The sequence below is a fragment of the Lathyrus oleraceus genome, chromosome 6 (assembly GCF_024323335.1).
Source record: "Lathyrus oleraceus cultivar Zhongwan6 chromosome 6, CAAS_Psat_ZW6_1.0, whole genome shotgun sequence".
Taxonomy (NCBI): domain Eukaryota; kingdom Viridiplantae; phylum Streptophyta; class Magnoliopsida; order Fabales; family Fabaceae; genus Lathyrus; species Lathyrus oleraceus.
In genome coordinates, this window is record NC_066584.1 from 341,879,119 (window position 1) to 341,904,581 (window position 25,463).

Here is a 25,463-nt window from a genome sequence, read left to right on the forward strand (position 1 = left end):
TGAAAAAATCACTGTATGGTCTAAAACAAGCTCCTAGAGCTTGGTACGAAAGATTAAGCAACTTTCTTCTGAAACATGATTTCATTAGAGGAAAGGTTGACTCTACACTCTTCTGTAAAAAACATTAGAAATAATCTCATGATATGTCAGATATACGTTGATGATATAATTTTCGGTTCAGCTAACCCCTCTGTATGTCAAGAATTTTCTGAGCTAATGCAGGCAGAATTTGAAATGCGTTTGATGCAAGAACTAAAATTCTTTCTGGGAATTCAAATCAATCAAGCTTCAGAAGCTACATATGTATACCAAAGTAAATACATAAAAGACATTCTGAAGAAATTTGAAATGTCAGAATGCAAGCCAACAAAGACACCCATGCATCCAACCTACATTCTGGAGAAAAAAGAAGTTAGTCAAAAGGTTTGTCAGAAGCTCTATCGTGGTATGATAGGCTCTTTTCTCTATTTGACGGCTACCCGTACTGACATTCTTTTTAGTGTATGTCTTTGTGCCAGATTCCAATCAGATCCAAGGGAATACCATTTAACAACAGTTAAAAGAATCCTAAGGTATCTGAAAGGAACCCCTAATCTTGGCCTGATGTATGAGAAAATATCATAGTATAAGCTTTTATGGATATTGTGATGCAGATTACGCAGGGGACAAAATGGAACGTAAAAGCACATCTGGGAACAGTTCTTGGGAAACAATCTCATATCTTGGGCTAGCAAAAGACAGTCAACCATCACATTGTGTACTTCAGAAGCAAAATATATATAAGCTTCACTATGCACTACTCAGATGCTCTGGATGAAAAATCAACTAGAAGACCTCCAGATATTTGAGAGTAACGTTCCTATCTTCTGTGATAATACTGCTGACATATGTTTAAGTAAGAACCCTATCTTGCACTCCAGAGCTAAGCACATAGAAATAAAACATCATTTTATCAGAGACTATGTTCAGAAAGGGGTAATATCTTTAAAATTTATAGATACAGACCATCAATGGGCTGATATCTTCACAAAACCCCTGGCTGAAGATAGATTCTCATTTATTCTGAAAATTGAAAATTGCCCAGAATAAATCTAATGTGCTTCTCTGAAATAGCAAAATAAGGCTCTGAAATAACATCTGGTATCTGGATCCGACTCTGATACTTCTACCAGTTAGGAGTCATCTGAATCAGAAATCCTCAAGATCCGATCCCTTGGTATTCCCGAAGATCAAATAGATCAACACGTGGGGTATCTTGCGTCTGACCTTGGATCTTCTAGGCAGTTGTCTAGCAGAAATCAAGAGACAAACCCTTGAGATCTCCTCGAGCAGTGTGCTGCTTTGGGGATTAGACTTCTATCATCAGCTGTAATCATGTCTCTCCTAAGCGTGTCAACTCGTTTAATGTGCCATCATTAATTTTCTAACTTCTCAACTGCTCCTAACGCTGTCGTTTTGGATGCCCTCTATGTGTATTTATATGTTTCAAAATTCACAATTTCACACTTTACACTCACAGCCTACACAAACCTCCTTCCTTCTCAAGTTTATCAAGTTAATCATCTTCGTCAAGTTCATCAACTTCCTCATGGATTCCCAATATCAATCCTTCTACAACTACTCTCAGCAAATGGAATCATCAGAACAAACCCCCATTTCTTCTCAGCAAACAACTGCTATAACCGGTGTTGTCTCTACCCCAATTTACAAAGAACCACACATTTTGGATCGTGAACCCCATATCCATCTTGCCACTCCATTTGAAAAGCTTGAGGTCTTGTGTGAATCGTTGGTAGACTTTGACAACATAAAGTGTAATGGAATAGATCTTACTGAGGAACTCAAAATGAAAGGGTGGAAAAACTATTTCCAAAGGCTCTATGGCCCTGTCTATACCTATCTGGTAAAAGAGTTCTGGCGCTTTGCAGACTCAGATGATCAATACATTGTATCACATGTTCTAAGGGTAAAGATTGTCATCACTAAGAAGTCAATCGCCTCCCTTCTGAACATGGAGAAGACATGGGGAAGAAGGATCAACAATATCAACCCTAGGGCAAAGTACATGTCCCAGGAAATTGCCCCTACCATTTTCCAACAGAAGGCTGAAGGCAACTCCTCCAAAAACAAGGAACTTTACCAGAACCTATGAGTCTGGATGAAGATAATTCTTGGAACCATTCATCACCGCCCAACCTCCAACTCTTCTGACTACATCAACACGGATCAGAAGTGCATACTCTACTGCCTTCACAAAGGGCTCAAGATGAATCTACTAACATTGCTCTTCAAATACCTCAGAGACTCTGTCAAAGACACCAGAAATAACATGAATCCCATAATCTACATCCCTCTAGGAAGCCTTATATCTGACGTTCTGATTGAGAGCGGGTTGGTGGATCACCTGATCCATCACAATCTGATGGAAGATGTCACTGTTGACACTGGAAGGCCTCTGAACGCTCGCAATCTGAAGAGCATGGGGGTGATTGAGCAAGTCAGGGTGAGACCCTCGTTAAATACCTCCTGGGAAGCACTCAAGGATAAGAGGAAGATTCCAAATGGCCTTTACCTCTTCTCTAAGATTGATCCTCCAGAGGTTGTGGCACACTATCTGAAGGATCTCGCAAGCCAATGAGTTGACATCTCAGAGTTCTCTATGGATTGGCTGCCTGAGCACCCACCAAACTTCATGAAGAGACAACGAGAACCTTCTAAGAAGTCAAAGAAGGCCAAGAAAGTAAAACTGGGGGAAACTTCTGCGTCCAGACCTCCGGTCCCTCTGATTGAATCACCAAGTAAGTCTTTGCCTCCTCACTCTCGCTCTGTCAATTTAAAGCAAATTACTTCTTCTCTTCCCCAAACCATCCCTAGCTACACTCATTATGAACCCCAACCCTATACCACTAAACCCCCTGATACTCCAACCCCTAACCCACCATCACCTCTGTTTCAAAAATTCAATCTCTCCACCATAACCCTACCACCTTCTGAAGCTGATATGATTAACAAACCCATCTCACTTATCTCTTCCACACCTTTATCTCCACCTTACTACATCTTATCATCTGACTTAGAACCCTCTGACCCTCAATCCCCCACACTGGCCCAACTTCAAGCTCGTGCTCTTGCCACACAACAACAACCTGAACCAGAAGCTACCACTCCACCACCTGAACAACCAATTCCATCACCATCTGAACAACCCCAAACACCACCATCTGAACAACCCCAAACACCACCATCTAAACAACCACCAAATCCACCACCTGCACAACCCACAACACCACCCTCTGATACTCCCATCATACCACCCTCTGAAAACATTATCATCCCTACCTCTCAGACTCCTGTTGACACCAACCAAACACCACCAACATCCCCATCCCCCGATACTGAACCAGAAACCACCTTCCTCACCCTAGAAGAAGCAATCTCTTTATTTGTTGAGTCTTCAGTGGAGAAGATAAGATCTCTATCTGTAAGCTCTAGTATCAGTGATGATTCCTCTATAGTGAGGATTCACTAGAACAGAGTGATCAGATGGATGACATCTGAGGCTTTCAAACTGAAGGGCCTCTCTGAACAAGTTCGCAACGACTTTATCAAAGACGATGGAGAAAGGCTTCAGGCATGATTGCTCAGAGAGGAAGAGGAAAAGGCCAGAAGAGAAGTAGAAGAAAAAGCTCGCCTGGAAGAAGAGCAACGGGTTCGAGAAGCTGCAGAGAAGGCAGCTGCTGAAGCTAAGCCAAAAGCAAAAGCCGACGTTGAAGAAGCAACACGCATAGCTGCGGAAGAAGCTGCAAAGGCTAGCACTGATGCTCTAACTCAGGGGGAGCAATCAAACTCTGGTTTTACTCCTCTGGTCCTGAAGACTCTAGAAGAACTGCATAAGGAGCAACAGATAGTGCAAACAAGTTTGGATCACCAGAACTCCGTCAACAACAATATTCAGAACCTGCTGACCCAGCTGCTCCAAAGGATGCCTCCGCCTCCAAACCCTTAGGCACTTAGGCTTCTCTTGTTGTTTTCCTTATATTTTCTGCTATGTATTTTGTGCTCTCTCTCTGAATTGCTGCTTATCTGTACCTGCCGTTATTATATATATATATATATATATATATATATAAACTTTTTACCTATTTTGGTGCTAAGTTTTTTTTGAGTCTGACAAAAAGGGAGAGAATAAAAACAACTCTGATGAAAATATATCTAATCCTCTAGCAGCACTGCGCACATTAATATCTTATGAAAACTAAAGCTATGCAGGATAACAACTAAGGTACAAACTAGCTGCCACACAAGAAAAGTCTGGTAAGAACTTCTGAGAAATCCTATGATTTATCTCAAGGGGAGTCACCTCTCATCTGACTCTGAGATATATATATTTTAAATTTTTTTATTTATTTATTTTACTGGAAAATACATTTTTATTTCCAGATTTTTTTTAAATAAAAAAATAGATTTTAAATAAATAAATAAAATTTTAATATTTTCAAAAGGAAAAAAAGTAAAAAAAAAGATAAGACTAATTTGGTTTTTATTTTGAATATGAATGTCCAAAATATGGATTTGACTAAAAATATATCCAAAATATGAATTTGATTAAAACCATAATAATAATTAACAAATTTTTAATAATCAAATTTAAATATGGATATGAATTATTTAAATAACTAATTAATTTGAGCATCATAAACTCTCGTATTCAAAATTGAGAAAAAGATAAATAAATAAACAATAGTAACAAATATATATATATATATATATATATATATATATATATATATATATATATATATATATATATATATATATATATATATATATATATATATATATATATATATATATATATATTTATTTATTGAGGTTCAATTTATTTCATTAGTAAGTTTTTTTAACTTACTCTCAATCATAGCCTTTAAATTATTTTATTTAATTAAATTAGTATTTTATTTAATTAATCATTCGATTAAATCCAATTTAAAACTTATGATTTGGAGTATGATAAAAATACTTATTCTTGGAATACTTACTCTTGGTAAATCCAATATATCATATTAAAATTATTAGGCAATTTCTTTTCCAATCTCTATACCTTCTCACAAACCCTCGATGAAAACCCAAACATGTCCTTAAATTTCGGAGATGCATCTCTGGATGCATTCATTTCCTATAAAATTGAACCAAACGAGTGAGATACCCATATTATACTTAATTTTAGTTCGAAGTTGCATCTCCGAAATTTTATTTGATATAATTCAGAGATGCATATATGAAAATGACACTGATACTACAAATCAGAAACAGAGACAATATGAGTAAGATATAGAAACAAAAACAACTTGACATTAAATTAAAACACAAAACATTACATAGATATTTGTCAGCATGAAGTTAAGATTACATACCGTTATAAAAAGGTATTTGAGGACATTGCAATATATTGATAATATCTTTGATGAACCTCACAATCTTTGTATCCACTTCAATTAGACTCTTTGATGCATAACTATAAAAGATACTCTAGATAACATATAAATCTTCATCCTTCTTTAGTTTAAAGTTGATGGGCTGTATCTTTCCTTTGCTGTGAAACGAGGGCGAACAATACTCGAGTTTGACAATTCTCCGATTTTCTGGATATCCCAGGAGAGTATTCAGTTTAAATATCAGATCAACGAGAGGCGTGTTCTCGGTGACCCTAAATTAAAGTGCCGACTTTGCGCCATTGAAATATACAAATGCAAGGTGTATTCACTTTTTGACTGTGGTGTGTTTTATAGAAAATATGGGATGAGAGACACCCTACTTATATAAGTTTTAGATCACTTTGAACCTTAGAAACCTTATCCTGTCATCAGGGAACTTTTTGGAGATGCATCTCCGGATACACCTTAATTTGTTTTACGAAAAAATGGTGTTTACCGATATGCACATCCATAAAGTGCCATGATGTGTTTTTTTATTATAAATTTAGTATGGAATGTATCCGGATATGCATATTTGGAATCACTCTAAACCAGAAGCACACTAGAAATTGTGTAACCATACACATAAAATGTAAACCATAAAATATGTAAACATAAACAATCGACATTTACACCATCATTGTTGAATACATATTACTTATGTATTATATTGTATAAGATTACATCATTTACAATAATACATTAAAAAAGTGTATCGATTACAATCTAAAATGTATCAAAAGATGCACCACTGCCTAAATCTATTACTGGTTTCTCCTTCGGCTTTTCATTATTTGATTATCTTTCAGGCTCGTTGAATTTGGGGAACACTTCCATCCTTTTCAGAAATTGATCCGACCATGTTTCCGCCTCTTTTGTGGAATGTGTCGTCCACTTTAATGATGTACTTGATATAGGACACCCCAATTTCAAATAAACCTCAACAAAATATAGCGATTTCGAAAGCCACCTAATACATATGATGCGTCAGGATGAATCTTGAGGTGAGCCACTCCGAAGTGGGAAAATGTCTTCGAGAAACCATATCTTGTCAGCTTGATGCACACATTGTTATATGCATTTGCTATAAGATGGTCCATATCAAGGAAGCACATGCATTTTGACTCTGGTACGGGACCGCTAACACAGGGAGTAAGAGAATCATGAATTCCATCAAAATATTCTTTTTTCCCGTATAGCGATGTGTAGAATTCCCTATGCGACATCAACTCTTTCAAAGGAAACCAACTCAATGAAAACACATTGTATATGAGTTTAGGGTTATTTTCGGAGATGCATATTAGAATTCACCCCTGAAAGTTTCAAAGACGCATTTTCGGACCAATTTTACCAAAAATGGGGTGGCTACTTGATTTATGCAAAATGAGGTGATTTAAAGTGCGCTCGGAGATACATCTCCGAAAATATCTGAGGGAAATTTTAGATTTTCAGAGGTGTGAACCGTCTTAAATATGTAATTTTTTTATCAAAGTCGAAATGAGTGTGTTTGAATTTGAAGGATGTCAAAATTAATTTGCGTCGAACAAAACCTATATTTGCTATATTTTATAAAAAATCAAATATAGCCTATCGAAGCATGCCTGTCGAGGCATGTAGTTGTCGAAGGAGTCGACAAAGTCGAAATAGTTAACTTAGCTTATTTTTAGTTGAGTTTGTTATTTTTGTGATTACTTAGAGTGCAAGTAATCTCATTTAAAAATAGAGAGGAGTTCCATTTCAATTGTAACTAGAATGAGACTCGCGCGATGCGCGGGGCTGAAATGAGTTTTTTAAGTAGTGTTAAAATTGTAGATTTTAATTTTGTTTATTATAAAAAAATTAATATATTGATTTTGAAAGCCACCTAATACATATGATGCATCAGGACGAATCTTGAGGTGAGCCACTCCGAAGTGGGAGAATGTCTTCGAGAAACCATATCTTGTCAGATTGATGCATACACTGTTATATGCACATGCTATAAGATGATCCATTTTAGGAAGCACATGCATTTGGAATCTGGTACGGGACCGCTAACACATGGAATAAGTGCATCGTGAATTCCATCAAAATATTCTTTTTTCCCGTATAGCGATGTGTAGAATTCCCTATGCGACGTCAACTCTTTCAAAAGTTGCAAAAACCAACTCAATGAAAACCCATTGTAAATGCGTTTGGGGTAGTTTTCAGAGATGCATATCCAAATTCACCACTGAAAGTTTCACATACGCATCTTTGGACCAATTTTTAACAAAAATGGGGTGACCGCTTGATTTACGCAGAATGAGGTGATTTAAAGTGCGCTCGGAGATGCATTTTGGAAAATATATAAGGAAAATTTTAGATTTTCAGAGGTGTGAGCCGTGTTAAATATGTATTATTTTTGTCGAAGTCGAAATGAGTGTGTTTGTATTCGACGGATGTCAAAATTAGTTTGCGTCGAACAAAACCTATATTTGCTATATTTGACAGAAAAACAAATATAGCCTGTCGAAGCATGCCTGTCGAAGCATGCCTGTCGAAGCATGTATTTGTCAAAGGAGTCGACAAAGTCAAAATATTTAAGTTAACTTAGTTTTAGTTGAGTTTGTTATTTTTGTGATTACTTAGAGTGCAAGTAATCTCATTTGTATAAAGAGAGGAGTTCCATTTCAATTATAACTAGATTGAGACCCGCGCGACGCGCATGGCTGATATGAGTTTTTTAAGTAGTATTAAAATTGTAGGTTTAGATTTTGTTTATCATAAAAAAAATTAGTATAGAAATTTCGAAAGCCACCTAATACATATGATGCATCAGGACGAATCTTGAGGTGAGCCACTCCGAAGTGGGAAAATATCTTCGAGAAACCATATCTTGTCAGATTAATGCACACACTGCTATATGCACTTGCTATAAGATGATCCATTTCAAGGAAGCACATGCATTTTGACTCTGGTACGTGACCGCTAACACAAGGAATAAGAGCATCGTGAATTCCATCAAAATGTTCTTTTTCCCGTATAGCAATGTGTAGAATTCTCTATGTGACGTCAACTCTTTCAAAAGTTGTATAAAACAACTCAATGAAAACACATTGTAAATGAGTTTAGGGTTGTTTTCGGAAATGCATATCCAAATTCAACCCTAAAAGTTTCACAGACGCATCTCCGGACCAATTTTTAACAAAAATGGGGTGGTTGCTTGATTTATGCAGAATGAGGTGATTTAAAGTGCGCTGGAGACGCATCTCCGAAAATATCTGAGGGCAATTTTAGATTTTGAGAGGTGTGAGCCATGTTAAATATGTATTTTTTTGTCTAAGTCGAAATGAGTGTGTTTGTAGTCGACGGATGTCAAAATTAGTTTGCGTCGAACAAAACCATTATTTGCTATATTTGACAAAAAAATCGAATATAGCATGTCGAAGCATGCTTGTAGATGCATGTAGTTGTCGAAGGAGTCGACAAAGTAGAAATAGTTAACTTAGCTTAGTTTTAGTTGAGTTTGTTATTTTTGTGATTACTTAGAGTGCAAGAAATCTCATTTATAAATATAGAGGAGTTCCATTTCAATTGTAACTAGATTGAGACCCGCGCGATGCGCTGGGCTGAAATGAGTTTTTTAAGTAGTATAAAAATTGTAGATTTTGATTTTGTTTATTATCAAAAAAATAATATAGCGATTTGGAAAGCCACCTAATACATATGATGCGTCAGGATGAATCTTCAGGTGAGCCACTCCGAAGTGGGAAAATATCTTTGAGAAACCATATCTTGTCAGATTGATGCACACACTGTTATATGCACTTGCTATAAGATGATCCATTTCAAGGAAGCACATGCACTTTGACACTGGTATGGGACCTTTAACACATGGAATAATAGCATCGTGAATTCCATCAAAATGTTCTTTTTTCCTGTATAGCGATGTGTAGAATTCCCTATGCGACGTCAACTCTTTTAAAAGTTGTATAAACCAACTCAATGAAATCACATTGTAAATGAGTTTAGGGTTGTCTTCGAAGACGCTTATCCAAATTCACCCCTGAAGGTTTCACAGACGTACCTCCGAACCAACTTTTAACAAAAATGGGATGGCTTCTTGAATTACGCAGAATGAGGTCATTTAAAATGCGCTCGGAGATGCATCTCGGAAAATATTTGAGGGCAATTTTAGATTTTCAGAGGTGTGAGCCGTGTTAAATATGTATTTTTTTTGTCGAAGTTGAAATGAGTGTGTTTGTATTCGACGGATGTCAAAATTAGTTTGCGTCGAATAAAACCTATATTTGCTATATTTGACAGAAAATCAAATATAGCCTGTCGAAGCATGTAGTTATCGAAGGAGTCGACAAAGTCGAATATCTAACTTAGGTTAGTTTTAGTTGAGTTTTATTATTTTTGTGATTAGTTAGAGTGCAAGTAATCTCATATATATATATATATATATATATATATATATATATATATATATATATAATATATATAATATATATATATATATATATATATATATATATATATATATATATATATATATATATATATATATATATATATATATATATATATATATATATATATATATATATATATATATATATATATATATATATATATATATATATATATATATATATATATATAGGAGTTCAATTTCAATTGTAACTAGATTGAGACTCGCGCGATGCGCGGGGCTGAAATGAGTTTTTTAAGTAGTATTAAAATTGTAGATTTTGATTTTGTTGATTATAAAAAAAATTAATATATCGATTTTGAAAGCCACCTAATACATATGATGCGTCAGGATGAATCTTGAGTTGAGCCACTCCAAAGTGGGAAAATATCTTCGAGAAACCATATCTTATCAGATTGATGAACACACTGTTATATGCACTTGCTATAAGATGATCAATTTCAAGGAAGCACATGCATTTTGACTCTGGTACGGGACCGCTAACACAGGGAATAAGAGCATCGTGAATTCCATCAAAATGTTCTTTTTTCCCGTATAACGATGTGTAGAATTCCCTATGCGACGTCAACTCTTTCAAAAGTTGTATAAACCAACTCAATGAAAAAACATTGTAAATGAGTTTAGGGTTGTCTTCGGAGACGCTTATCCAGATTCACCCTTGAAAGCTTCACAGACGCATCTCCGGACCAATTTTTAACAAAAATGGGGTGGCTTCTTGATTTACGCAGAATGAGGCGATTTATAGTGTGCTCGGAGATGCATCTCCGAAAATATCTGAGGGCAATTTTAGATTTTCAGAGGTGTGACCTGTCTTAAATATGTATTTTTTTGTCGAAGTCGGAATGAGTGTGTTTGTATTCGATAAATGTCGAAATTAGTTTGCATCGAACAAAACCTATATTTGCTATATTTGATAGAAAATCAAATATAGCCTGTCGAAGCATGGCCGTCGAAGCATGTAGTTGTAGAAGGAGTCGACAAAGTTGAAATAGTTAACTTAGCTTAGTTTTAGTTGTGTTTTTTATTTTTGTGATTACTTAGAGTGTAAGTAATCTCATTTATAAATAGAGAGTAAATCCATTTCAATTGTAACTAGATTGAGACCCGCGCGATGCACGCGGCTTAAATGAGTTTTTAAGTAATATTAAAATTATAGATTTTGATTTTGTTTATTATAAAAAAAAAATTAATATAGCGATTTCGAAAGCCACCTAATACATATGATGCGTCAGGATGAATCTTGAGGTGAGCCACTCCGAAGTGGGAAAATGTCTTCGAGAAACCATATCTTGTCAGCTTGATGCACACATTGTTATATGCATTTGCTATAAGATGGTCCATATCAAGGAAGCACATGCATTTTGACTCTGGTACGGGACAACTAACACAGGGAGTAAGAGAATCATGAATTCCATCAAAATATTCTTTTTTCCCTTATAGCGATGTGTAGAATTCCCTATGCGACATCAACTCTTTCAAAAGAAACCAACTCAATGAAAACGCATTGTATGTGAGTTTAGGGTTATTTTCGGAGATGCATATTAGAATTCACCCCTGAAAGTTTCAAAGATGCATTTTCGGACCAATTTTTACCAAAAATGGGATGGCTACTTGATTTATGCAAAATGAGGTGATTTAAAGTGCGCTCGGAGATACATCTCCGAAAATATCTAAGGGAAATTTTAGATTTTCAGAGGTGTGAACCGTCTTAAATATGTAATTTTTTTTATCAAAGTCGAAATGAGTGTGTTTGAATTCGAAGGATGTCAAAATTAATTTGCGTCGAACAAAACCTATATTTGCTATATTTTATAAAAAATCAAATATAGCCTATCGAAGCATGCATGTCGAGGCATGTAGTTGTCGAAGGAGTTGACAAAGTCATAATAGTTAACTTAGCTTATTTTTAGTTGAGTTTGTTATTTTTGTGATTACTTAGAGTGCAAGTAATCTCATTTAAAAATAGAGAGGAGTTCCATTTCAATTGTAACTAGAATGAGACCCGCGCGATGCGCGGGGCTGAAATGAGTTTTTTAAGTAGTATTGAAATTGTAGATTTTAATTTTGTTTATTATAAAAAAATTAATATAGAGATTTTGAAAGCCACCTAATACATATGATGCATCAGGACGAATCTTGAGGTGAGCCACTCCGAAGTGGGAGAATGTCTTCGAGAAACCATATCTTGTCAGATTGATGCATACACTGTTATATGCACATGCTATAAGATGATCCATTTTAGGAAGCACATGCATTTGGAATCTGGTACGGGACCGCTAACACATGGAATAAGAGCATCGTGAATTCCATCAAAATATTCTTTTTTCCCGTATAGCGATGTGTAGAATTCCCTATGCGACGTCAACTCTTTCCAAAGTTGCAAAAACCAACTCAATGAAAACCCATTGTAAATGCGTTTGGGGTAGTTTTCAGAGATGCATATCCAAATTCACCACTGAAAGTTTCACATACGCATCTTTGGACCAATTTTTAACAAAAATGGGGTGACTGCTTGAATTACGCAGAATGAGGTGATTTAAAGTGCGCTCGGAGATGCATTTTGGAAAATATATGAGGAAAATTTTAGATTTTCAGATGTGTGAGCCGTGTTAAATATGTATTATTTTTGTCGAAGTCGAAATGAGTGTGTTTGTATTCGACGGATGTCAAAATTAGTTTGCGTAGAACAAAACCTATATTTGCTATATTTGACAGAAAAACAATATAGCCTGTCGAAGCATGCCTGTCGAAGCATGTAGTTGTCAAAGGAGTCGACAAAGTCAAAATATTTAAGTTAACTTAGTTTTAGTTGAGTTTGTTATTTTTGTGATTACTTATGAAGGAGAATTGCCATCCAAGGCGCAACGGAATTTAAAAATTTCTCCATTTAGTGATCCTTATGAATGGGCATGATCAGTGATAGAATCATTACCTCTTGTGGCGATTCAAACCTTTGGTGCAGATCTCTGATAATGATCAAAACCTTTGATACAGATCCACGGGGCGATCACGAACGTTGAACGATGACAACGTCTCTACTCAGTCCACACGAACGGATTCCTTCAATCGCAGTGCTAGCTGTTATGAATGAAGACTTTGAGTGAGAGAAAGAGGGAAACAAAATTCCAAGTCTCTACTTGAATTTCTATCTGAGTGGAGTGACAATGCTTCTACCCAAGGGGTTCTATTTATAGAACCACTTGTGTGGGCTTCAAGCCAAAAAGGCCACTTAAGTGTATTTTGCCCATATCTCATAATATGCCAAAATCACTTAAGTATTTGGTACCTTACCATATTTCGTTTCCACTTAAGTGCACTGTACCTTACGATGTTCCTTAATTATTCTATCTCTCATCAATCCGTCCTTTGTGTGTGACCCTATAGGTTTTCGCGACGTTGGCAATTATGTTAAATCACACATTTAACATAATAAACAGTGAGCGGTATCTAGCAACACATCACTGCTACCCAAGTCACGAAAATGTCATGTGATCTGACAAAACCTCCTGTGATAATAATTATGTGTATAATTACCCCTTTGCCCTTATGTCTATATTGAACACAAGGTATAGACCGTGTCACCCTTGTCCAGTTCAATATTGGGCCCATAGACATTTATCCTGTTACGCAGGATTGGCAAATTCCATCTAGGACACTCATGTCCCTCAGCATGCTTCGTGGAGTACCCATCAACTGTCTTTATGGTTATCCAGTTACGGACAACGTTAGATCAGCAACAAAGCACTCAACTCTACATCTAGGATCCATAGTGGTTTCAGGTCGAAGAGTGGTATACACTATTATCACCATGAGAATAACTTATGACACTTTTGCATAACTTTCTATATAGTATTCTCATAGCGGGTCAATCCGGTATAAATATTACTCCTAATATTCATACCTATGTTTAAGACTTGATAACTCTTTATCCATGATCCATGAGATGTGATCATCAGTCTACAAACATAATAGTCTTAATGTTTTAATGTTATCCCACTTCACATTAAAGCTCAACTACGGATACTTTAAGAATAGTGCCCTTATGTTTAATGTGTTCTCATGATTAAGTCATACTTAATACATTAAACGGACTATCTATTCTAGGGACTTTATTAATCAACCATAATAAAGAAAATGCCTTTTATTATTAATAAATAATTCGATACAAGTACCAAAAGTATTGGCCTCTAGGGCTTACACCAACAACTTAGAGTGCAAGTAATCTCATTTATATAAAGAGAGGAGTTCCATTTCAATTATAACTAGATTGAGACCCGCGCGACGCGCATGACTGATATGAGTTTTTTAAGTAGTATTAAAATTGTAGGTTTAGATTTTGTTTATCATAAAAAAAATTAGTATAGAAATTTCGAAATCCACCTAATACATATGATGCATCAGGACGAATCTTGAGGTGAGCCACTCCGAAGTGGGAAAATATCTTCGAGAAACCATATCTTGTCAGATTAATGCACACACTGTTATATGCACTTGCTATAAGATGATCCATTTCAAGGAAGCACATGCATTTTGACTCTGGTACGTGACCGCTAACACAAGGAATAAGAGCATCGTGAATTCCATCAAAATGTTCTTTTTCCCGTATAGCAATGTGTAGAATTCTCTATGTGACGTCAACTCTTTCAAAAGTTGTATAAAACAACTCAATGAAAACACATTGTAAATGAGTTTAGGGTTGTTTTCGGAAATGCATATCCAAATTCAACCCTAAAAGTTTCACAGACGCATCTCCGGACCAATTTTTAACAAAAATGGGGTGGTTGCTTGATTTATGCAGAATGAGGTGATTTAAAGTGCGCTGGAGACGCATCTCCGAAAATATCTGAGGGCAATTTTAGATTTTGAGAGGTGTGAGCCATGTTAAATATGTATTTTTTTTGTCTAAGTCGAAATGAGTGTGTTTGTATTCGACGAATGTCAAAATTAGTTTGCGTCGAACAAAACCATTATTTGCTATATTTGACAAAAAAATCGAATATAGCATGTCGAAGCATGCTTGTCGAAGCATGTAGTTGTCGAAGGAGTCGACAAAGTCGAAATAGTTAACTTAGCTTAGTTTTAGTTGAGTTTGTTATTTTTGTGATTACTTAGAGTGCAAGAAATCTCATTTATAAATATAGAGGAGTTCCATTTCAATTGTAACTAGATTGAGACCTGCGCGATGCGCGGGGCTGAAATGAGTTTTTTAAGTAGTATAAAAATTGTAGATTTTGATTTTGTTTATTATCAAAAAAATAATATAGCAATTTGGAAAGCCACCTAATACCTATGATGCGTCAGGATGAATCTTCAGGTGAGCCACTCCGAAGTGGGAAAATATCTTCGAGAAACCATATCTTGTCAGATTGATGCACACACTGTTATATGCACTTGCTATAAGATGATCCATTTCAAGGAAACACATGCATTTTGACTCTGGTATGGGACCTTTAGCACAGGGAATAAGAGCATCGTGAATTCCATCAAAATGTTCTTTTTTCCTGTATAGCGATGTGTAGAATTCCCTATGCGACGTCAACTCTTTTAAAAGTTGTATAAACCAACTCAATGAAAACACATTGTAAATGAGTTTAGGGTTGTCTTTGAAGACGCTTATCCAAATTCACCCCTGAAGGTTTCACAGACGTACCTCCGAACCAACTTTTAACAAAAATGGGATGGCTTCTTGAATTAGGCAGAATGAGGTGATTTAAAATGCGCTCGGAGATGCATCTCGGAAAATATTTGAGGGCAATTTTAGATTTTCAGAGGTGTGAGCCGTGTTAAATATGTATTTTTTTGTTGAAGTTGAAATGAGTGTGTTTGTATTCGACGGTGTCGCATTACGCGAAAAACCGGCGGGAAAAGAAAGAAACAACAGAGCCGCCACCGTGCGTTATTTATCCCAAAAGAGGGAAAGGAAACGCTCGAAGTAAACCTAGGAAAGAACATGGTCTCGCGACCAAAGAGAATGGGTTCGGGAGTCGGTTATGCGAAGGGAAGGTATTAGCACCCCTACGCATCCGTAGTACTCTACGGGATCCACGCACAAAAGGAAGGAAAATTGGTTGCTAAACACTGCTCAAACACACACACACTGGCTGAAAGAGACAAAAGAGACTGACTGAAACTGACTCGGCAGGACATCGTATCCTGGGCCTACTTAGTCTATCAGGCATAGACATCAGAGTCGAAGTAGTTCGGACTGGGGAGACGACACATGCTCGCTAGGATGTCGCATCCTATGCACACGTATCTTCTCGGACGAGAGAAGAATCAGAGCATTCGTAGCTCGGCTGACACGCACACAAACAAACACAAACACAGGCAAACGTGGAGCCTGAATGCCAATCACTGGACTTACATCAGCATCCGAACCAGAAAACACACACACTGGAACCCAAATGCTACTCGATGGACTTACATCAGCTTCCAAGCACACAACGACACAACAAGTTGATAGGGAGTCGGGGACTCGAGCCTATAACTGTCAAACAACACACACAAAGAAAAGAAAAAGGGCGCCCGGAGAGATCAGCTCAATCTCCTGCCTACATACTTCATCTGGTATGAAGATCAGGGCGATGTAGTTCCCCTACGCAGGGACAAGGATCTAGCCTAACCAGATAACAGAGGGAGACACAACACTAGGGAGACTACGACTCGAGCCTAGATGTTGTCATGCAAAGTCAACCCTAAGTTAAGGTTTCTAGCTAAATGGCACAAGGGCCAACCTATCCTAGACATGACTTGCACAGGAAGCAAGCCACACCTAACCTAACTTGCACAGGAAGCAAGGGTCTCGATTGCAACTAGGGCAAGAGAAAGGGGAGGTCTCAATCGCAACGAGGGCGAGAGAAAAGAATTAGTGTTAGTTGTTAGTCAAACTCGACAAGACATCGCATCTCGTGCCTACGTATCTCATCTGGACATGAGAATCAGAGTTGCCGTAGTTCGGCTACGGAGGGACAAAGGTCTCGATTGCAACTAGGGCAAGAGAAAGGAGAGAGCTCAATCGCAACGAGGGCGAGAGAAAGGAAAAGTCTCGATCGCAACGAGGGCGAGAGAAAGGAAAAGTCTCGATCGCAACGAGGGCGAGAGAAAGGATCGCAACGAGGGCGAAAGCAAACAAGGATTAGTCTAAACTAAAGCTAACTTGCACAGGAAGCAAGTCAAACAAATATACAAGCACAGGTAGCACACACTATATACACACAAGGGGCTCACACAAGGGTTAGGTTTTAGTCGAGGGGTCATATCAACCTCAACAAACAAACCTCTGGAAATGGGTGAAGGGTGCTCTTAACCTTGCCATTGAGGGGCTAAGGTGAAGCAGATGAAAGGAGATGAGGGGTGTGCCTCATTGCTTCTATCCCTGGCCTGGGAGAGCACTTGACAAGAATGTGTGGGTTCAGAAAGTGGGAACCCTTCTACACATTTGATACTGACTCAACTGTGCAATTGCACAAGATCTTGGGTTTTTATCTGAAATGCATCAACACAGTAGTGTGAGCAAAATAGAAGACACACTGAATAGCAGGGGATAGGTTGCTTATCCCTTGGTTCTGCCAATTGCCTCTTCACTTAAGAGGTCTTTGACTCTGTACAAGGACAAATTAAACATACACAAACATTGCCTCTTAAGGAGGACTTCAGACAGTTGCCTGGCCAAGTAACAGGCCAGGTCTTCCAGACTACATGAAGAAAAAGGACTTATACCTCAAGCAAGTTGCTAAATAGCAAAGCAAAGCAAGTTCAAAGAACTTAAGCAACTAAGGGTACCTGAAATAGTCAAACCAATCAGTATACAGTTCAACAGTCAAAACAAAAAGGAATGGAAACCACAGACAAATCAGGTAATCAGATGTGTAAAGCACAAGACTCAAATCACATGAGTCGAGCCACCTACAAAACAAAGGTTAGCTCAATGATAAACAAACAAGCCTAATCAGAAAGAAATCGATCTCATTGGCCATTTGGTGTTCAACCTGAAAACATAAGCTCAACAGTAAGTAACTGGACCACTAGGACAAGCCTATGGTCAAAAAGGAATGAGAAAGTCAAAACAGCAAATGAAAGTCAACCAAAATCAAGTTTAAACATTTAAGAAGCAAGCTCAATTGGTCACAAGTTTATATCATGCATCATCATCATTTCATGAACAGTTTAAGTCAAAGCAATGCAAACAGGGGCTCATAGGAGTCAACAGAAAAAACTTGCATCAAAAGTCAACTCAAACATTTTCAAAAATCACCAAATTAATCATGATCAATCCTAACACCTAGCATGGTAAGCATGTCAAATTTCATTGCATTTGGACAAGTGGAAGGCAGTCAATGAAAATCAAGAAGTCAACACAATTTCAAGTAAGCACAAAGGAGTCAAACAAACATGGGTCAACTTCAAAAAATCATAACTAAATGAAAACAGATGAGAAATGAATGGGATCAACACCAATGTAAAGCCCAAGATGTCTAGTATGCACATATGAAATTTCATGATCATACAATAAGATATGAGAATTTCCCAAATGAAATGGCAAGAGGTGTCACACAAAGTCAACATTTGACTAGGCAGGGAAGAAAATTCACAAACAAATAGGAAATGGCATCATTAAATCCAAGAAAATTCATACACAAACTAGACATATGAGAGAACAATCATGCAAAATTTCACATTATTTGAAGGCCAGGAAGCATGTCAACAAAAATCATGAAAATGCACATCATTGGTGTGACACAAGTTGTCACACCCTACTTCAAAAATTTGTATCTCACAAACCACACATGATAAATGCACAAACTCTACATGAGAATAAACATGAATGTGTGTAGATTCACCACAAAAAATTTCAGAACCATTGGATACATCCTCATCATTTCACAAGGGTTTTGGCAAAAGGTATCAAACAAACATACATGTTAAGAAACCTTATGCAATTAAAAATCCAGCCACACAAAAAAATAATTAAAAATCATGATAAAATACTAGACATTCAACAGGACATGATGCAAAAAATTCCATGATTTTTGGAGTTGAAATGAATGAGAAATGAATTTGGTAAGTTGAGGTAACAAATTGAATGAAATGAACAAAATGACATGGCTGGAAGGTCAAACTATGGTTGACCAGTGGCACGGTGGTAAATACCACATTCATTAAACAAAACGCACCGTTTCAGACCATGGCCACGAAATGTTTTAATTGGCTATCATGGAAATGCACAGTAAACAACCACATGCAATACGTGAATAGTACAGATTTTCTGGAAAAATGATTAGGGTTTTAATGCTACAGTGATCTTCATCATCTTCACAAAACGCGATTCCACGAAATTTCCAGAAATGCAAATTGGACATACAACCATGATCAGCAAGCAACATAGAACAAGAATGTAATATCCATTTTCACCAAATCATTCTAAGCAAGGCAAATCGAGTGAAAACAAGTTTGAGCACACAAATGGAAATTCAGATTTCTCATGCATATCATAACCATTTTAAATGAGACAAGCTGCAATGGAACCAGCATACAAAGACCTACCCTAAGCATGGCACAATTTGGTAAATGGTGAAGGTCGAGCACTTACTTGAATTTGAAGCAGATGGAGAATCAGTGGTTCTTTTGATGATACAAGTGCAGACAAAAGTTCACCAAGCTTTGGAATGAAGGAATCTTGAAGGAAATGAGCTTAGCAAGGCTTGGAACTCTTCAAATCTCGTTTCACCATTGTTGGTCCTTTGAAAAACAGAGCTCGAAAATGGCTGTCCAGTTGTGGTTTGAGGGTTCAAAATGCTTCACAAGGTTGTCCAAGTGATGAAGGAAGCAAGAGTGCTCGAGGGTTTTGAAGATTTGAGCAGAAAATTCTCAAATGTGAAAAATGGAATTGAGAGAAAATGAGAGAGTTTCTGTGCGAATGGAGGCTGCAACTAGGTTTAGAAATGACAGAAAATGGTTTATATATGACTGTTTAGCATTGCTTAATGAAGTGGTAAGCTTGATTAGCTCAAATCCACTAAAATGCCATTTTGCTAATTTGAAACGAATGGAGGTGGAGGTGCAAGGTTCTGGCCGAGTTTGGGCTTGGAACATGTTTCAAATATCAATTTAAATGAATCCCAATTGGCCAAAGTGAGTGAAAACCTTTAATTCAAAAAGTCAACTTTTGGTCCACTTGAATTTTAAATGGAACAAGTCAAAAAATGCCATTTTGATTGGCAAGGTTTTGGTACATGATGTTTATATTTTTGGAAAGAGGAGATGAAATGTGGTTTGTAGGAAAAAACCCCACTAAATTTGGCCTTTTGGTTCATGAGATATGGCTTGTTGAAGTTCAAAAAAATGTGAAAATGAATTGATCATATCTTGCAAACCATTCATGGGATTTGGGTGTTCTTGGACTTTTTGAAAATGGGAGAACAAGATCTTCAACTTTCATGTTGGGCAAAAATCCATTTGAAGCTTGTATCATGATGTAAGTTTGGGATCAAGAAGTTTCCATTTTTGGCAGTTAAAATTACAGGTCCAGTTTCTATTTTTGGAAATTTTCTGATTGGCTTCAAATTTTTCAATGATGTTGATTGCCATGACATATGAGGCCTATTGGGACATGAATAAGTCCTCTCAAACCAAATCCGTCCATCAAAACCACAAAATCAACCACAGTTGACCAACTTTGACTTTCTAGGGTTTCTGACTGTCTGTGCATGAATTGATGGCTTCTGAACATCCAAACCTTGACTTAAACACTTCAAATGGACCTCCAAGTCATGTGAACTTGTTGGACAAACCCTAGGGCCTTGGCTCTTTGAGAAACACCCTTGCTTGCTTGGTTGACTGATCTCCTGATCAGTTTGACCTAATTTCTTGATTTGCTTGCACTTGAGGCAACTGGGACAATGCAATGCTATGCAGTGGACCATGATATGCTATGACCTAATATGAGAATGTATGTACAATGATAGGTGCAAATTTGAGGTGCTACAGCTGCCCCTATTCAATCAGCTGGGAACCCGAACGGATGATAGCAATGGCTGTCAGACTTTCAGGGTAAACAGGGATTGAATACCAAAGAACCGTAGAAATTTGCACCGACTGGATATAATACAAAAGAAACACGTCATTTACCGATGACAACTGCACGACAACTTCAGAAAAGCAAAACCATTTACCGATGGTTAAAAACTGAGAACTTGATATTTACCGATATCAACTTCAGCGAGACCATTTAGCGATGGCTGCTGGGAAAACAACTTCTGAAAAGCGAAACCATTTACCGATGGTTAAAACTGGAAACTTGATATTTACCGATATCAACTTCAGCGAGACCATTTACCGATGGCTGCTGGGAAACAAACTTCTGAGAGGCGAAACCATTTACCGATGGTTAAAACTTGATATTTACCGATATCAACTTCAGCCAGACCATTTACCGATGGCTGCTGGGAAAACAGACTTCTGAAAAAGTGAAACCATTTACCGATGGTTAAAACTTGATATTTACCGATATCAACTTCAGCAAGACCATTTACCGATGGTTGCTGGGAAAATAAACTTCTGAAAAGAGAAACCATTTACCGATGGTTAAAACTTGATATTTACCGATATCAACTTCAGCAAGACCATTTACCGATGGCTGCTGGGAAACAGATTGATGAAAAACAAAACCATTTACCGATGGTTAAAACTTGATATTTACCGATATCAACTTCAGCCAGACCATTTACCGATGGCTGCTGGGAAACAGATTGATGAAAAACAAAACCATTTACCGATGGTTAAAACTTGATATTTACCGATATCAAGGCCATTTACCGATGGCTGCTGCAACTGGGAATTCGATATTTACCGATATCGAAGAAAACTGGGCCATTTACCGATGGCATCTCCGCTTGGGGAGGAACAAAATCTTTGTGGTGATACCAGACAAACCGTTTACCGACGACTTCTGGGGATTTTTGTTGGGGGATTATCAGACATTTACCGATGACTGAAGGAAAGACTCGATGTTTACCGACACCGAAGCAATGGCGTTTACCGACACCAAAAAAATGACCAGACATTTACCGATGACTGGGTGAGACTCGATGTTTACCGACACCGAAGCAATGGCGTTTACCGACATCAAAAAAAGAATGACCAGACATTTACCGATGACTGGGGTGAGACTCGATGTTTACCGACACCGAAACAATGGCGTTTACCGACACCAACGGAGAGGAGGAATACTTCTTCGATTTGAAAGTCGGAAATTGGCCTGAACGCCACTTCGGTCTGAATACCGGAAAATTGGCCTGAGTGCCATGAGTACATCGACCTGATCGTCGGAAACTCCTTCGGTCTGAATACCGGAAAATCGGCCTGAGTGCCATGAGTACATCGACCTGATCGTCGGAAACTCCTTCGGTCTGAATACCGGAAAAACATAAGTACATCGACCTGATCGTCGGAAACTTCTTCGGTCTGAATACCGGAAAAACATAAGTACATCGACCTGATCGTCGGAAACTTCTTCGGTCTGAATACCGGAAAAACATAAGTACATCGACCTGATCGTCGGAAACTTCTTCGGTCTGAAAACCGGAAAAATGGCTTGAGTGCCAAAGCGTGAATTGGTTTGTGTTCCAAAACACTCAACATCCTGAAGAGGGCTAAAAAAGCAGTCTTGTTAGAGGATGAACATTCGATTCCACAAGGAATACGAATCTTACTCTGCTGGAGATAACAATCGAAAGATTGACCAAAGAGTGCATGAGATATATTATCTATAGCCAAAACGTAGATAATACACTCGCATGGAAGATTGTCCATAACCGGGTTGTAGGTTGTTAAATGGATAAATCAACCGACAAGAAAGGCATCAGGGTACCAGGACTAGGTATGTAAAAGATGACCAATCAAGAGAGGATAAAGTTGCTAACTCGGAGCAAATACCCAAAGGCAGGGGAAGACCCAATGGGGACAATACTGCTTGATCAAGGCAAGTATCCAGAGGGGAAAAGAATACCAATACCACAAAGAGGGGATTACATCTACCGGTTAGTAGGCAGAAAACCACGGAAAAGTAACCAGTCATCGATAGGATGAGCACAAAGGGTTAACTCCAACAAGGGGATGAAAGTGGGATTTTACGACTACCAGCTAGTGGGTAGAAAACCACAAAGATAGGACTTACAACTATTGGTTTGTAGGTAGAGGCCAATGGAAAAGTAACCAGTCATCATCGGGATGAGCACAAAGGGTTAATTCCACCAAGGAGAGGAATGTGGGATTTTACAACTACCAGCTAGTGGGTAGAAAACCACAAAGATAGGACTTACAACTACCGGGTCGTAGGTAGAAGCCATCAAATTCCACTGAGGATAAGATGAATGAGTGCCGGTTAGTGAGCGACTATTCATTTATGCCCCAGGGAAGCACAGGAGACAGCTAATAGGAAGCCAATTTAGGATCGATCCGAAAAGGCAGACTGAAACAAGACTCATCCTAATGAGGAAAGAACTCAATAGGGAAAACCCATCTCGTGTAGGGAGGGAACGGAAGCAACCGTCATCCACGAGGATGTATCTCAGTGGGGAAATGGCAGGAAAGGATAGACACTTTCTGCTTAAGGGTTGGCTCTACATGGAGAGATCAGACACACCCATATTTGCTTGAGAAAAAACTACTGGAGAGATATCAACAAATAACAGGAGACAACCATCAACAGATACACGGCAACAGCTGCAGCATTAGTATCCGAATGCTATGATTATGCATGTATGCATTATGAATGCTGACAAACGGACATGTTCAACACGCAGGTCCGGGAATCAACCGTCCGGAGAGAAAAACAAAACCACCAGAGAGCAAAGAAAATCCACTGGGGACTGGGATATCAGGGAGCATTTATCCTGCAGGGGAGGAAGGCCACCGGAGGCTTCCGGAGGGATCGTCAGTCACAACCGGAGAACAGAGTTCAACATACAGGCGTATGCGCCACAACAACTCGTGATGAAAATCTGAGATACCGAGAAGCAACCAGATCTCTGATGAGAAATACAAAAGCATTGATAAAGCTCCCTACGCGAACAACTCCACTGGGGGATCTATCTGAGGGAATGCCGGATTACGGGGATGTCGATCCTCCCAATACTGAATCTTCCAAGAAAAGCACCCATGCTGGGGGGAGATGAAGACTACTCTGCTGGAGAGGCGAAAATTGAAGTCTTCAGTAAACACTCTGCTAGGGGAGCTGCCCCACAATAATGTCCGAAACAGCAAGCTTGCTAGGGATGCCCCACGATAGGGCTAACAGAGATTTGGAGGAAGAATCTGTACTGCCGGGAACATGAAGATGAACAACTTCAAACAACACTGCATCGGGCAACTTCACTGAGGAGAGACCATACGAGGTTCTGTAGGACAAAGATACAGTCATGCTCGAGATACGAACAATTGTCTTACCTGTTGGTAATCATACCACCCCCGGGAGAGCACCGCGGGTCTCCTAAGTATCCTTCCATCATTGTGAATGTTCACTTTGTTTAAGAACAATTTTTTTTTGAAAAATTTGTTTATTTTGAAAACAATGATACTTTATCAATTAAAACATGCAAAACATTTGTTGAGTTAAAACAAATAAGAGTGCAAATAATTGGACAAAAGCTCAAATAGATGTAATGGAATGGTAGTCTGCAAAGGGCGAGACTCCATGGATCTGTACAAGTTTGAAATCGATGATATATATTGGAGAGGGCTACATTGAACATAATGACCTTTCCTCTACCATTCTGAATTTTCGATGTATTCAAAGCTTCAGTCGACGACGAATCGAGAATCCCTGACGGATGACAGATATAGAGCACAGTCTTGTCAAGATGCAGTTACTTGCCAAATCCCTAATTTTTGCCTAGATTGCCCCAGTGTGAGGTGCTCAATCTAGCGGGATGCGAATTCTCTCTTTTTTTTTCAATGTCTCTAACTTTTGCCTGGATCGCCCTTTCGGGTTTTCAATCCACCGAGACGCTCCTTTTTGCCTAAGTCGCCCTTTGGGGTGTTCGACTTATCGAGCTTTTGCTTTTTTTTGTTTTTAGGCGAAGTATTTCTTGACTGCATCTGGAATTCATAGGACGAGTGAACTTCTCCATCCATTGTTGTAAGTGTCGAAACATTGCCTGAAGAGGCTCTCTTGTCAACACATGGACTTTCATAGCTTGGAGTTCACTTGCCCCTGGAATCGGGCACGAAAGACAAGACTTTCTTGAGCACAAGGTCCCTCGGAACACACGAGGCTTGATCTTCTTATCGAATGCTTTCTTCACTCTCTGCTGATATAACTTGACCATGACACATGGCAGTTGATCTCTTCTTTCTTTCCGTCGAATTCAGCATTAGTCAACTTGGGACTTTGAGGGTGCTATCTTTCTTTTGTTTTTTTTTTCTTTTGATTTTGCTTTCTTTTGATTTCTTTTGATTTTGCACCCTCCTCTTTCTTTTTTTTTTTTTTTTTTTTTTTTTTTTTTCTTTTTTCTTTTTGATAATGCCCCAGT

At 38.1% G+C, this 25,463-nt stretch overlaps 1 protein-coding gene across 1 annotated transcript; it reads left to right on the forward strand.

The window, feature by feature from the left end:
* The first annotated feature begins 2,659 nt into the window (after positions 1-2,659).
* On the forward strand, positions 2,660-3,529 carry LOC127095560 (extensin-like). The gene has a single exon (XM_051034234.1). It carries the CDS (start codon positions 2,660-2,662, stop codon positions 3,527-3,529), a length of 870 nt encoding a protein of 289 aa, XP_050890191.1.
* Positions 3,530-25,463: the final 21,934 nt, after the last annotated feature.